Here is a 14,734-nt window from a genome sequence, read left to right on the forward strand (position 1 = left end):
TTCTGAGAAGTATGGTTATCAGATCTGAGCTGCAAAAATCCACAGGGCCAGCAGATGGCAGTAGAACAATACAAAGAACAGTAAATTATTGCTGCTATATAGTGATTGTCTAGATCACAGGTCGGCAACCTGCGGCTCCGGAGCCGCATGCGGCTCTTTGAGCCGTCTCTTGCGGCTCCCAGCCGCCCGGTGCGCGCGCACCTCTTCCAACGGGCAGTGGTGCGCGCGCACCTCTCCAAATGGAGAGTGGCACCGCCCGTTTGGAGAGGTGCACGCGCACCTCCCCGAATGGGCGGAGGTGCGCGCGCACCTCCCCAAACCTTTGGAGAGGTGCGCGCGTACCTCCGCGCGAATGGGCAGCGGTGCCGCTCTTTGAGGAAGCTGCTGCGGCCCGTCTGCGAAGCTGCGGCTTTCGGCAGCTTCGCAGACGGGGCGCGGCAGCTTCCTCAAAGAGCGGCGCCCCTGCCCATTCCGAGAGGTGCGCGCGCACCTCTCCGAACGACCGGAGGTGCGCGCGTACCTCCGCGCGAATGGGCAGCGGTGCCGCTCTTTCAGGAAGTTGCCGCGGCCCGTCTGCGAAGCTGCCGCTTTCGGCAGCTTCGCAGACGGGCCGTGGCAGCTTCCTCAAAGAGCGGCGCCCCTGACCATTCCGAGAGGTGCGCGCGCACCTCTCCGAACGACCGGAGTTGCGCGCACACCTCCCCAAACCTTTGGGGAGGTGCGCGCGTACCTCCGCGCGAACGGGCAGCGGTGCCGCTCTTTGAGGAAGCTGCCACGGCCCGTCTGCAAAGCTGCCGAAAGCGGCAGCTTTGCAGACGGGCCGTTGCCGTCGGGCAACCGGGAACCGGTTCCATCTCATTTTTAAAAAAATGGCAGCCGCGTGCGTCCGCGCATGCGCAAAAAACCTTTTTGCGCATGCGCGTGCATGGACACACGCACGCGGCTCCCTCTTTTTTTAATTTGTGATGGAACCGGTTCCCAGTGGCTCTTTTTCTTTTTTAGGTTGCCGACCCCTGGTCTAGATTGTCTAGACCAGGGGTAGGCAACCTTGGCTCTTTTATGACTTGTGGACTTCAACTCCCTGAATTCCTGAGCCAGCTGAGTCATAAAAGAGCCAAGGTTGCCTACCCCTGGTGTAGAGTTTTGCAACCCAGATCTGCTGGTTCTATCTAGCATGATTCAAAGTATCTTTCAGGAATGGAATCCAAAGCTTTGCACAGTTCAATTATCATACAGAGTGATAGTGAGAACGAATACAGTTAGAATATCAATTATATCACATCATTGTATCATACGACACTATTTTATAGTACATTTCACTATGTTTGCTTACTCTATAGTAGGGGTGTCAAACTGGTGGCCCGCAGGCCGGATGTGTCATGCGCAGGCCATGCCCTGGCTCCGCAAAGGCAAAAAAAAAGGTCACGATACGTCACGTGACACAACTGAGTTTGACGCCCATGCTCTACAGCAAGAGATAATTACCGAAGTGGTTAACTTACGGAAGGTGTGAGTTTCAACTCAGATCTCTCCCTGTCCCCTTGTTCAAAGAACTCACTTGTTACCAGTTCAGCTACCTAAAACGCATACAAAAAGATCAAATTATGGTTTATATTGTTAATTGCATTCCAGACTGAAACCTTTATTAAGATTGAATACAAATATGTATTTGACTATCAGGTGCCCCTGGTGAATACTTAGGCATAATATATGCCTGTCATGCTATTCTTTCCAATGTTATGCGAAGATCAGAAAAAGAATAATAAATAACAAACCAGGGAAATTAAAACATAAGCTAGGAGAAAAGACAACATAGCTTAATTTACTATCCAGTAATATCTTCATTATATCTCTCCATACATACAGTATCTCTCTCTTTGCAAATCCTCCATGCTTCAAACATGTTTACACACTGCTTCATATACTCTTTTCTCCTGTTTAAACTTGAACTGTCTTTTTTTATGTTTTCATCAGGCCCATCCAACCATGACTTCTTTGATACATTGATACATACCTTTCTCTTGATACATTCACTCATCCTTCATATACCTGTTTTCTAATTTGATCTTCATTCACTCTCTCAGTATGACCAAATCACTTCAATATATTCATTTCATACATGCCATTCACTTTTATAGATACATAAAATTTCAAATCCATGCTCCTTGTTGCATCATGCAACTATGTAACATTCACTGCAAATCACCTGGATTCTCAGCCAACACTGCAAACGCACATTCAGATTTCCAACCAACACATCTCACACATCGGCACAAGCATTCCTAACACATTTATCCACAGCTGCACAAACAACCAAAGATTGGTCAGGCAGCCTTTCTTCCTTCTCATGTAATGTTGAATAATTTATTAAGCATCCATTTATTCTCTTGCATGTTTTATTTCCATTATTTTACTGTCATTCGGCAACTTCAACTCTGTATTTGCATAAAACATTCCATTATTCCTATCTATTCAATTTAGAGTATAATTTCACAAAATGAACAAATGTATAGTCCTGTTCTCACATTGGGATTGGTGGGGGGGGAGACAGGCAGGGGGAACTGCAATATTGCTGACGTAGGTCATAAGAGCAGGCAGTTTGCCAAGCACCCAAATTTTGGGGCATTGCAATGGCTGTATCTTCAAAACTAGGTTCTAAGTAGTTTTAAGTAGTTTTTCAGGGGTCTGTCGTAACTTTTGACAGATCACTAGGCGACCAGTCACAAGTCAAGGACTATCTGTAGCATACAAATAAATGAAATCTTTTTATATTACTCCCTGTGGAGAGGAAAATGCTATTGCCAGTTTTATTAAGCTTATAGTGGCCATGCTAGGAATTCTGGATGAATGCATGAAGTTGGGCAAAGATAACCTAAGCGATCCCTCAAATAATTTTAAATAAAGTTTTGAATAAAAAAAAATGATCTTTCATAAAGATTTATGGTAAGTCTTTGCCTTCAATATTAAAATATTGCCAGGATGAACACTAAAGCACTGTCAATTAGGTATGCCAAATTTCTTTTTAATTCACATTTTTAATACAGTGGAAATGTTCACCATAATTGATTATGTGATTATAGAAGTAGTCTCTTGAAATGCTCTAATACTACTCAATGTTATCAATTAAGCAAGAAAAGGAAAAAGAAAAAGACTGGGCAATAAACTACACGTAGCAGAAGATCTGTGATATTTTTAATGCAGCAGTGGTATTGTAACCTGACTGCAGATTTGGCCCTTTTCGTGTCAGGTTCCTGGGAAAATTGTTGGGATAGAATCTCCTCTTTCTTGGGCTGCTATTAATCATGACTTGCCTGCCTTGAAATCTCCCATGGTTTGGTTGCAGCTCCAAGGTCACAGGCTGTCATTAGCATTGATCTGAAAAACAGAAATGAACAATAAAAATGGAACAAAGCTTTGTTGATTTTCTAAACAAATTCATCCCTGAATGCATGCGGTATTTTTTAAGAGTCAGACTTTACACCTCCTTCGCCAATTTAAAGCATGGCAGTTTGGAATTTGAATAGTCACTGTTTTTATGTCATTAGATAGATGAAAGCTAATGCATTATAGATATAATCAGATAATGACTTTTCAATGCTAACTATTGAGTGTTACAAAAGATACATGTTTCACCGCAGACCAACTACTCATTTTGCTGTTGTAGTTTGATTAATAAATATAGGCCACTGGTATGTTGGAATGCCATGATGTGATAAAAGGAAATTATGTAATAAAATACAGTTTGGGGTAGTCTGTTTGCCTGGTTTTAACTGGCTACTGTACTAAGAAAATGATTGTGAGAGGCATTTCAGACACTGTTTGAACAGTTTCTATCGTTTGTCCGCAATAAATATTCAAGATTATTGTAAGGATTACTCCATCTCAATGTAGTTTAATACCTGGTTACAAATATGTTTTATAAGTGTTGGGAGATTGCAATTACTCAAATGGAGAAAGCATTTATGTACAATCCACAATGCAAACTAAACTATAAGGAAGCCCAGAAGAACAGCAAGAAAACTGGGGATTTTTATAAAAGTAAATGTATTATCCATATTCTAAAACCAGGAATGGGGAAATATGAAAAAATAGAAAATTATCTACACCTCATCTAAAAACACAAAGACTTAAAGAATAGCTCCTTTCATGAGTATGTTTCATCCCCTAGAGATGAAGATACTTAGATACTGATGTTTATACTGTATATTCCGGGGTAGGCAACCTTGGCTCTTTTATGACTTGTAGACTTCAACTCCCAGAATTCCTGAGCCAGCATGGCTGGCTCAGGAATTATGGGAGTTGAAGTCCACGAGTCATAAAAGAGCCAAGGTTGCCTACCCCTGGTATATTCCCAGTCTGAACACATTCACTGAGCTTCTTATGGTGTAAAGAAGATTGCCAAAGTTGCAATGGACCATCTTCATGGCACAAAGCCTTCTCAACCTTTGTGCCATGAAGTTGTGTCAAAATATACTACAGGTACTCCTCAACCTATGACTACAATTGAGCCTATAATTTCTGTTCTTAAGTGAGATATTTGTTAAGTAAGTTTTCCCCCATTTTATGACATTTCTTGCCTCAGTTGTTAAGTGAATCACTGCAGCTGATAAATTAGCAATGCGGTTGTTAAGTGAATCTGACTTCCCCATTGACTTTGCTTTTCTTCAGAAGGTCGCAAAAGGGGATCACATGACCTTGGGACACAGCAAGCAACGGTCATAAATATGAACCAGTTACCAAGCATCTGAATTTGGATCACTTGAACATGGGGATGCTGCAAAGGTCATAACTGTGAAAAACAGTCATAAGTCACTTTTTTCAGTGCCACTATAACTTTGAACGGTCACTATAAATCAACTGTTGTAAGTTGCGGACTACATGTGCACATCATTTGCAGCCTGCATAGCTTTATGCATATTTTTTTCCTTCCTAGTGTTTTCCCACAACTTCAGGGTCTGCTATTTCTTCTGGATCAACCAAGTATCAATATCCCATTGTTTGCAACAGGAATTGACCAACCCGCTTATTGCCCAGGCCTGACATCATGGCCTGAGAGAGTGACTGGCCCAAAGTTATCCAGAAGGCTTTTATGCAAAAGGCAGGACTTTATGGGAGTTAAAATCCAGCTGTCTCTGGAGGTCACCACATAAAAGAACACTGATTTAGAGGAGCCCTTATGACCCATGTAACAAATCAAGAAAGCAGCTTTTTCTTCCCAAAGGGACAATTTAAGAAGGAAGGGACAATTTTCTGCGATGGGTACCTTCTCTATACCTGTGCATGGAAGACAGAATCAGAGGCATTTGGAAGGAGCAAAAAAAAAAAAGTTAAAATAATGGTTACAACTACACGATCAAGGCTGTCATCTTCACTTTTAAAAAAAAATAATTTAAAAAGAAAGACAATATAGATAAATGGGGAAAGTGACAGTAAATGCCACTCCACAGATACTCCTGGATGTAACTAAAACGCAGGTTTGGAGACAATGGGTGAAAGTAACTCTACATGCACATGAGAAATAGAGGGCGAACTGACAATTAAAATAATCCGCGGGTACCCAGTTGCCATAATTGAGAATATGATCTGAATCAGCTAATGGATTTGCTTTTTTGTAGGGGTTGCTATGCAGTTTTTTCACATATCTCCTAATATTACACTTGTAATACATTAAAATATTCAACCAGCACTTAAATATTTAGTGATTTCTCTTACAAATGAAACCAAACCTGGGAGAATAGGTGTTGTGACTGTTCAAGGAAAGGGCAGCATGGAAATATGCAATATAAATTTAACAAATAAACATGATTGTTTTATTTTTTTCCCCTCTTAGAAGACCAAACCTCTGTTGTTTTTTAAAAAAAGGTTACCAAACTTCTAACAATAGTTAGAGCTTGTAGAAGCCACCTGGAGTCTCCTTCACACTACTAATTACTTTAGGCTTTCCTGTACAAGTTTGTTGTGGCTTTATTTTTTGATATCTGATATACTGTTGTTGTTGTTTTTTTAAAAAAATATAGTCTTGGACTATAAATAAAAAACACACATTTCTGATCTCAGGAATCATGGCAAATATTCAGAGGATTTCCACACTTTGCTGAAATCAGGACATTTGGAAACCCCAGAATATAAGACTTGATCGTAATCTTTACTGGAAATACTTAAACGTGTGTTAATGAAGGAACTTAAGCTTAGGGAGGGGTTTTTTGGTGTCGTGTAGATAGACTCAAGAAGCAATGATCTTTGACCTTCATAATAAAGATATACCAGAGGTGTCCAAAACATTTAGAGTTTGAAGCAGTTTCCATTTCCGAATGGATTGTTCGGACCTTTTTGGAAATTCTTTGAGCTCCAAATAATCCCAGAATGTTAAAACAACCTATTTTGAATTCAAAATAATCACTTTTGGGCTCAGGATAAGATGTTTTGAATAGGAAACATTTCAAATTCAAAATGTTCTGCACAACTATGATGCATGCAAATTAACTCTGCACTTCTAAAACCACTGGGACAAATTTGGCCACCTGTCCCTGCAAAGTGCCTCAGTTTCTATGCCAGGTGAACTTTACCCAAGAGAAAGATCTCACCGGAATACCTCTCGTTGATATTTAACACTCCAATTGTAATCTCCTTTGCTGACAAGCTCAAAAAATTCAGTCCTCTTCCTGTAACCAAATATTACAACATTACAAACCAAACAGAGAAAGACATAGCTGCCCATTTTAGGCAGCAATATCCTGGGTACTCAAAAGCAGTAATTAAATAGTAAGAACAAAACAAAAAAAATTCCCAGGGCCTGTAACACAACACATCAGCACATATCCAAATCAAACTTTAAAATTTTATTAGGCTCCGGCCTCCATACTACCACATGGCTTATGGGAAAAATCAGATCAGGACTAGGTGAATGAAAATTCATTCCCACAAATTCATTTAAAATATGCAGAAATTAGCAGGAAAAAATGTGCTAAATAATTCTTTTTTGTAACAAGTAAAACTCAGCACATCCTAGCGTGCCTGGCTGAGGAATTCTGGGAGTTGAAGTCCACAATTCATAAAAGGGCCAGGTTTGAACACCCCTGACCTAGTGTATATAGTTTAGATTGTTCCAGGCAGTTAAGGTATAACTGCAGGAGATGTCTCATAACAGCCCATTTACCATATGCTGCCAGTTGCAGATTTGTAATAAGGGCAGAAAGGATGGCAATCTATTATTTAATTTTTACTGCCTTCCCCCAAATAGAAATGCACAATGTCTGAAATTAACTCTCCAAACTTATGCATCTTCCATGGCCCTTGATCATGTATTATTCAACCTCATGCCTTCCAGATGAGTTAAGGTTTCATTCACAGAATTCCCCCTCAATTAGGTTTATTAGGAATTCTTGGAGTAGAAATCCAGCATATATAATCAGGGAAAACACTGCAAATTGATGATAAAAAATAACTTTCAATGTGCTAATTCTTAATTTTCCCATTATTATACAATAAAAGGAGCTACCTAGTACTTCTTTAGTCTTCCATACAAGATCGCACGTACCAAAAGACCTTGAAGGGCCTTGAAATAGCTGCACTGAGATTTCAAGAGGGAAGCACTTCACTCATCAAATGATTTGCACAGGCTAATGTGCCTTACTTGACAATTCCACATAGGGAGGAATGAATCTGCAGTGATTTCTATAATAGCTGCATTGTTTTTCAAGCACAACTTCATTCTGCAGTGCCAGAAAGCAGTTATTGAAGACTTTGGTATGCAAACTGCTTCTACTGAATATTGTTCATGAAATTTATTTATTCAGCTGCCCATCTTACTGAAGACAACTCTGGGTGGCAAGCAACAGTCAGGATAAAAACAATAAATAAAAACAAGCGCGTGCAATATTAAAAAAAAACTTAGTATAAATATTGTAAAAGCAAATGATACAAACCACAGGACAGGGAGGATAAAAATGGCCACCTCAACAATGAAGCTATCTGCACAATTCTCTGGTTCCTTGGGAGCCACAGGCCTGACAATATAGCCAAGACTTGAGGTCTTTAAAGAATATCAAAAAGGAATGAAGCTAATCTAATTTCAGGGGGAAGAATGTTTCATAAGATGGGTGCCATGGCAGAGAGGGCACATCTCCTGGGACTCACAAAATGAAGGAACCTACCATTGGTATCCACAACATACCTACTCTACCAGATCTAGTGGGAGAGAGTGATGTCACATTCCACTGCATTCTGTACCAGCTGAAATTTTTGGATACTCTTCAAGGGCAGCTCCACGAGAGTTGCATTGCAATTGACCAGGACATGAGTGACTCTAATTCCTGATTCAGGAATGGGTTCAATAGTTGGAACAAATGAAATTGTGCAAAGGCCCACCTAGCCATAGCTGCTATCTGTTTCTCGAGCAGAAGTTGTGAGTCTAGGGAACCCCCCCCCCAAATAGATCTTAAAAAGGAGAGGAGAAAGAACCAAACCCTGTGGCACCCCACATAGTAGGGCAAGAGTGGGATCTCTCATCCCCTGGTCAACACTAACTGAAATTGGCCCTGAATGAAGGAGGCAAACCAGCATAACATTGTAATGCCCATCCCCGATTTTCTGGACTGATGAAAGACAACATGGTTGATGGTACTGAAAGCCCCCCAAGAGGTCTAGTAGGGCAAGGATGGTTGCACTACACACATCCCACCCATGCCACAGGCCGTCCAAAAAATAACCAATGCTGCTTCCATTCTATAACTACTGTAGGTCTGATTCCTGACTGAAAAGTGTCCAGATAATCCCCTTTCTCTAAAGCTGTTGCACCTCTACCACCTTTCCCCACCCCAAAGGGAGGTGAGATGTTGGATGAAAATTATCCATATCGTGGGGTCTTGCAATGGCTTCTTGAGAAGAGAGTGAACCACATATTCTTTAAGAAGTAAAGGAACCACCTCATTCAAAGAATTCACTAACACCAGAACCCATTCACAAGACACCTCCCAGTCCACTTTGACAAACCAGGATGGGAATGGAGCTGAAGACCAGATAGCTGAGCTCACAGTCCTAAGGAACCTTCCCATTTCCTCAGGTCCAACAGGTTCTAATTGTTCCCAGACAACTGGGTAAGACTCTTCTCTTGGCATTTTTTCTGGACCTGCAGCAAGGTCAACATCTAATTGGGAACAAATCAAGGTGACTTTATCTTGCCAGAGTTGTTAAGTGAATCACTGCAGTTGTTAAATTAGTAACACCATTGTTAAATGAATCTGGCTTCCCTTTTGACTTCGCTTGTCAGAAGGTTACAAACGGTGATCACATAACCCCAGGACACTGCACCCGTCATAAGTACATGCCAGTTGCCAAGTGTCCAAATCTTGATCACGATCAGGAGGATGCTGCAATGGATGCAAGTATGAAAAACGGTCATGTCACTTTTTTCAGTGCCGTTGACACTTTGAATGGTCACTAAACAAATGGTTGTAAGTCAAGGACTACCTGTACTTACATCTTGCTTGAAAATAATTGTAACGGTATCACTAATACCTTATAAAATCAGATTAGAAGATAAAGCAACTTCATTATTTAACTGCCTGTTTTAATGTAAAAGGTTACCCTGTGAGGTGGAGTTGGGCTGAGGGAGAGAATGAGTGTTTTTCTCAGGCAATTCCTGTAGCTGAAGGTGGACTAAAAACTGGCTCTAACTAGTCCAACGCCTTAAGCCTACTCTGGCTTTCATATGTAGAATATGACTGGCATGGCTGGCTCCAGGAATTCTGGGAGTTGAAGTCCACCAGTCATAAAAGGGCCACTGTTCTCTGCTGTAAATAATTAAAATGATGAGTAAATACTAACTTACAGTATTGTATACCCAGTGCTCTAGCTGATATTGAAACACCATTGTTGGGGATCGCAGCTCTTTCAGAATTTCATTTATCAAAATTAGAAAATGCCAATACTTACTCAAAATAGAGAGTGAGGTCTGTTGCCAGTATTGACTTCTTCAGAAGCTGCATAAGATCACTGTAATCCTTGGAGGACAAATTAGCAAAGATGTTGTGACCCTATAATGAAAGAGAGAGCAAAGCTAAATAGCTCAGAATCAATAGAAGAATTTTTTCCAATAAGTCACTACTGCAAGAAACCTTTTTGTAAAAAAATAAATTGTAATGAAATCATAACAAACATATTTCATTCAGCTGCTATACTTGAGATGTAATGCTAGATATTTCTGCTGGACTAAAAGTATGGCCTAGTAAATAAAAATATTGTCCATATACATTTTTTGTTTGCATATAAACTGATGAACAACCTATGGAAATTTCAACCTAAAGAACTTAGCTTTTTTTTAAAAAAACTGAAGTTTTATGTTAGTTGTTTTTGGTTTTTATTTGTAAGGTGTTTTAATCTGTTATCTGCCCAGAATGGCTATGGTAGCAGGTGGGTGGTTACATAAATCTAAACAAACAACTCATGTATCTCACAGGGAGATAAAATACTGATTACTATTAAGCTATCCAACCAATCCTAAATCTATATCTATCGTCATAAATCTCAATTTCAGTAAAGGTTGTTTTGATGTAAATATGCCAAAGATGCTATAAACTCTTTAAGACTGAGTCCACTTTAGATGTTCTCTTGAAATGTTCTTATTCATGTTTTTGACCCATATAGAATATAATTCTTTATTGGCCAAGTGTGACTGGACACACAAGGAATTTGTCTCTGATGCATAAGCTATCAGCATACATACAAGCAACAAGTGATAAATCATGATCACAATCATAAAATACAATCATCATAAATCCTAATATACAACACTCAATGATAGACATAGGATACTAAATAATGAACAAATCATAATAGGGTATGTTTCTCTATATAAGTTCTGAGATAAATTGTAGACAATAGCAAATTATCTATGCTCCATCCAATAATATGCTAATAAACAACAACAACTACAATAATGTTGGAAGGGACCTTGGAGGTCATCTAGTCCAACCCCCTGCTCAGGCAGGAAACCCTATACCATTTCAGACAAATGGCTGTCCAGTCTCTTCTTAAAAACTTCCAGTGTTGGAGCATTCACAGCTTCTGGGAGGCAGGTTGTTCCACTGTTCTAACTGTCAGAAAATTTCTCCTTAGTTCTAGGCTGCTTCTCTCTTTGGTTAGTTTCCATCCATTGCTTCTTGTCCTGCCTTTGGGTGCTTTGGAGAATAGCCTGACTCCCTCTTCTTGGTGGCAGCCCCTGAGATATTGGAACACAGCTATCATGTCCCCCCCTAGTCCTTCTCTTCATTAGACTAGACATACCCAATTTCAGCAGCCGTTCCTTATATGTTTTAGCCTCCAGTCCCCCAATCATCTTTGGTGCTCTTCTCTGTACTCTTTCTAGAGTTTCAACATCTTTTTTACATCCTGGTGACCAAAACTGGATGTAGTATTCCAAGTGTGGCCTTACCAAGGCATTGTAAAGTGGTATTAACACTAAACGTAATCTTGATTATATCCCTCTGTTAATGCAGCCTAGCACTGTGTTGGCTTTTTTGGCAGCTGCAGCACACTGCTGGCTCATATTTAAGTGATTGTCCACTTGGACTCCGAGATCCCTCTCAGTTATTACTATTGAACAAGGTACCACCTATACTCTACCTGTGCATTTGGTTTTTCTTGCCTAAATGTAGAACTTTACTTTGTAGCCGGTCAGACAGCTACAAATCCCTCTGGTGGTGATGCTGTCTAATCCACATTTTTCTATCTTATCAAATAGTAGGTTGTGGTCTACTTTATCAAATGCCTTACTGAAGTCCAAGTAAATTATACCCACAGCATTCCTCTGGTCCACTAATATTGTCACCTGGTCATAGAATGCAATAAGATTTACTGGCATGATCTGTTTTTGACAAACCCATGTTGGCTTTTGATAATGACTTTGTTTGCCTCTAGGTGTTTGCTGGTTCATTGCTTGATTATCATCCAACTCATTCTGGAAAAGGAATCTATGTCAATGTAAATATTTTCTTATAGTAGTTATGTAACTGTGAATTACATCAAAATCTGAATTCAAGAAATAGAAATTCTTCATCTAGAATTCATTAAACATACTAATATAAAATTCTATGTATACATTCAAATAACAGAGGAGGTTCATTGGAGGAAAACGTCCAACCTCATAAATGCAAAACTTTAAACAATGCTTCCCCCCCCAACTCCAGCAGCTCAACCCATAAACTTCTTTTCAATCAAAAAGCTGTTGAATAATTTAATACCAGAATTAATAGTTACTCTAATTAGGAAGAGTTAATGCCAGTCTATATTTAAGAAAAAAATATTTATATTTTCCCATAAGAGAAAATACATTACTAAGAACATTACAGCTCTAATAGTAAAAAAGAAATAAAAACCTTTTTAAGCACATTTATTTATTAAATTTATATGCCACCCTTCTCATTATGCAAAGGGACTCCGGGCAGCTTACAATTAAAATATACAAAACTGTTTTTGCTTTTTGGAAATATTTTGTTTTGGGAGTAAATATTACATAAGTCATATCATAAAACTCAGTGCCATATATGGAATTCAGAATCTGTTTTCTATGTGCTGGCAGGCAAAATAACTTTTTAGATATGCTATAATAATGCAGCTGTTGACAGTTATTTTTTAGAAAAGAAGAAGAGATGGGGTAATCCATGGTTTTTGTACCTCACTCTGAAGAATCATTACAGCATGGTTGAAATGGTGATGCTCCAGAGTAGCAGATGTCCCATAGAGCTGAGCTAAAGCAGACCCAATCCTGAAAAAAATGCAACATATGACATTCTTTCAGCACATGCTTCTGTGATTATCAAATGATGAGAGAAATGCTATCCCAATCTTTCTGTTTTGGAGAACAGACCGTTAACCTTTCCAAACTCACTGTTTTTCATCCATGCCACCATTCCAGAATGAGAAAGGGAGGGCTAAAGGAAGGGTTATAACAGGGATACGTATTCAGATCATAGATCTATTCAACATATAAACACAATATGAGCCGTGATTCTGATCTATCTTTTCTACACAATCTGATCTCTTTCAGTCACTGGGACATTGGTTTCTTCATTGGTAATGTTTTTTTTCTGAGCTGGGCTCTGAAACGAACCGGTGAAGTGCTATGTTTCTTTTATCTCTTTAAAATTGTTTAAATTCTGCTTGGAGAAGAAAGGCTCCAAAATAGAGCTGTCAAAGGTTTCTGCCACAGTTTAAAATTTAGATATGTATAATTCATGATCGGAATCTGTACATTCACCATATGAGGGAGGAAAAACCTTGCAGAAACATCTCTTTTGAGATATTTTGGTAGTAGAATAACAGACTTGGAAGAGACCTTGTAGGTCATCTAGTCCAACCCTCTGCCCAAGCAGCAGTCCCTACACCATTTCTGACAGATGCTAGTCCAGTCTCTTCTTGAAAGCCTCCAGAGATGAAGGACCAACAACATCTGAAGGCAGTCTGCTCCATTGGTTGATTGTTCTCATTCATCCATCCATCCATCCATCCACCCACCCACCCACCTACCTAAAAATTGGTATATAACCTTGACTAAATATGCACACAGGTGCTGTTTATGCTTTAGTTTAAGTTGTATATGCTTTCGAAACAAAGTCCTGTTCAATATCTGCATAGCTGTGTAACTAACCACATCTACACAAACATAGATTGTAGTACATTTAAAATGCTAAATTTAATTCTTCAAGGAAAGTATGAACTACAATTACAAAACTAGCAATTGTTAGAAGATGGAACACACAAGGATTACAAGAGATTATGTCACAAGAGATTAACACATATCACTATTTCACTACCAGAAAGCACTCTAAAGTGACAGATGAAGCTTGGCTACACTACCCAGATATTTAATCAACATGGGGCAGCTGCAATGAGAGAAAGAGGAGAAAATTACTAAGAACATTGTCCCCCAGAGGAAACAGCAGTGAAGCGGATTAACATGCTGTGATACTGTTTTCAATCACACCCTTCTCAATCTTTCATTGTCCTGAACCCTCCCCACCCAGGTTAAGAAAGAAATGGTAAAGGTGAGGTTTAAATTTACAGTCTTTCCAACCTGTGTGACCACAAATCACAACATGTCAGGATAATAACAACTGTTATCATTATACTTAATATACTATGTCACCATGTGCTATAACCTTTCAGTTATTTCTTTAACATTACCAAAAAGACCCTGTTCTCCCTGCATAAACTCACAGAACTCAATACAAGTGGCAGGTATACCAGTAAATAATGCTCTTTATAAAAAAATAATTAGACAAGTTAAAAATAATCTTTAGGTTAAATGGTTTGTATTTTGATTAATATCCATTTCATAAAATAATGCAGTTTTGAACATGTTTGAATCTTGCAAAGTCTCAAATCTCATATAATTTTGGTGTGCACCTGGTTTCAAATTTGAACTTAAAATCTTGTTGTACATGGACATTTTTTACTTTCCTGTCAATGTTTCATGTGCCAGATTTTGCTATTCCTGCAAGAATTCATCCATTTTTTTAAAAAAAATTATCTGACACAAGCACTGTTGTTCAAGATTGTACAAGACCATCCACTGCATGGTATGAATTCAAACAGGAACAAAGAGCCTTCTCAGTAGACATCCCCTGTTAAGCCTCATAAAAACTTGCATTTTACTACTGAGTTAATGCAGCAGCCTGCCAGGGTGGACTCAGCTGTAGTTTTTCCATTTTCTACTCACTGCCAGAACTGATCTTAA

The 14,734-nt window shown here is 39.2% G+C and overlaps 1 protein-coding gene across 1 annotated transcript in view; it reads right to left on the minus strand.

Moving 5' to 3' along the window:
* Window positions 1-14,734, minus strand: part of PDE11A (phosphodiesterase 11A) — a gene marked incomplete at both ends in the record, with an annotated part of 180,091 nt that overhangs the window by 18,213 nt on the left and 147,144 nt on the right. Inside the window, 5 exons of the mRNA XM_083368229.1 lie at window positions 1,503-1,577; window positions 3,312-3,375; window positions 6,585-6,662; window positions 9,934-10,034; window positions 12,673-12,763. Of these exons, the coding sequence (XP_083224355.1) occupies window positions 1,503-1,577; window positions 3,312-3,375; window positions 6,585-6,662; window positions 9,934-10,034; window positions 12,673-12,763 (409 nt within the window). The remainder of the gene's footprint in view (window positions 1-1,502; window positions 1,578-3,311; window positions 3,376-6,584; window positions 6,663-9,933; window positions 10,035-12,672; window positions 12,764-14,734) is intronic.

The sequence above is a fragment of the Vipera ursinii genome (genome assembly GCF_947247035.1).
Source record: "Vipera ursinii genome assembly, chromosome: 1".
In the NCBI taxonomy this organism is placed as follows: domain Eukaryota; kingdom Metazoa; phylum Chordata; class Lepidosauria; order Squamata; family Viperidae; genus Vipera; species Vipera ursinii.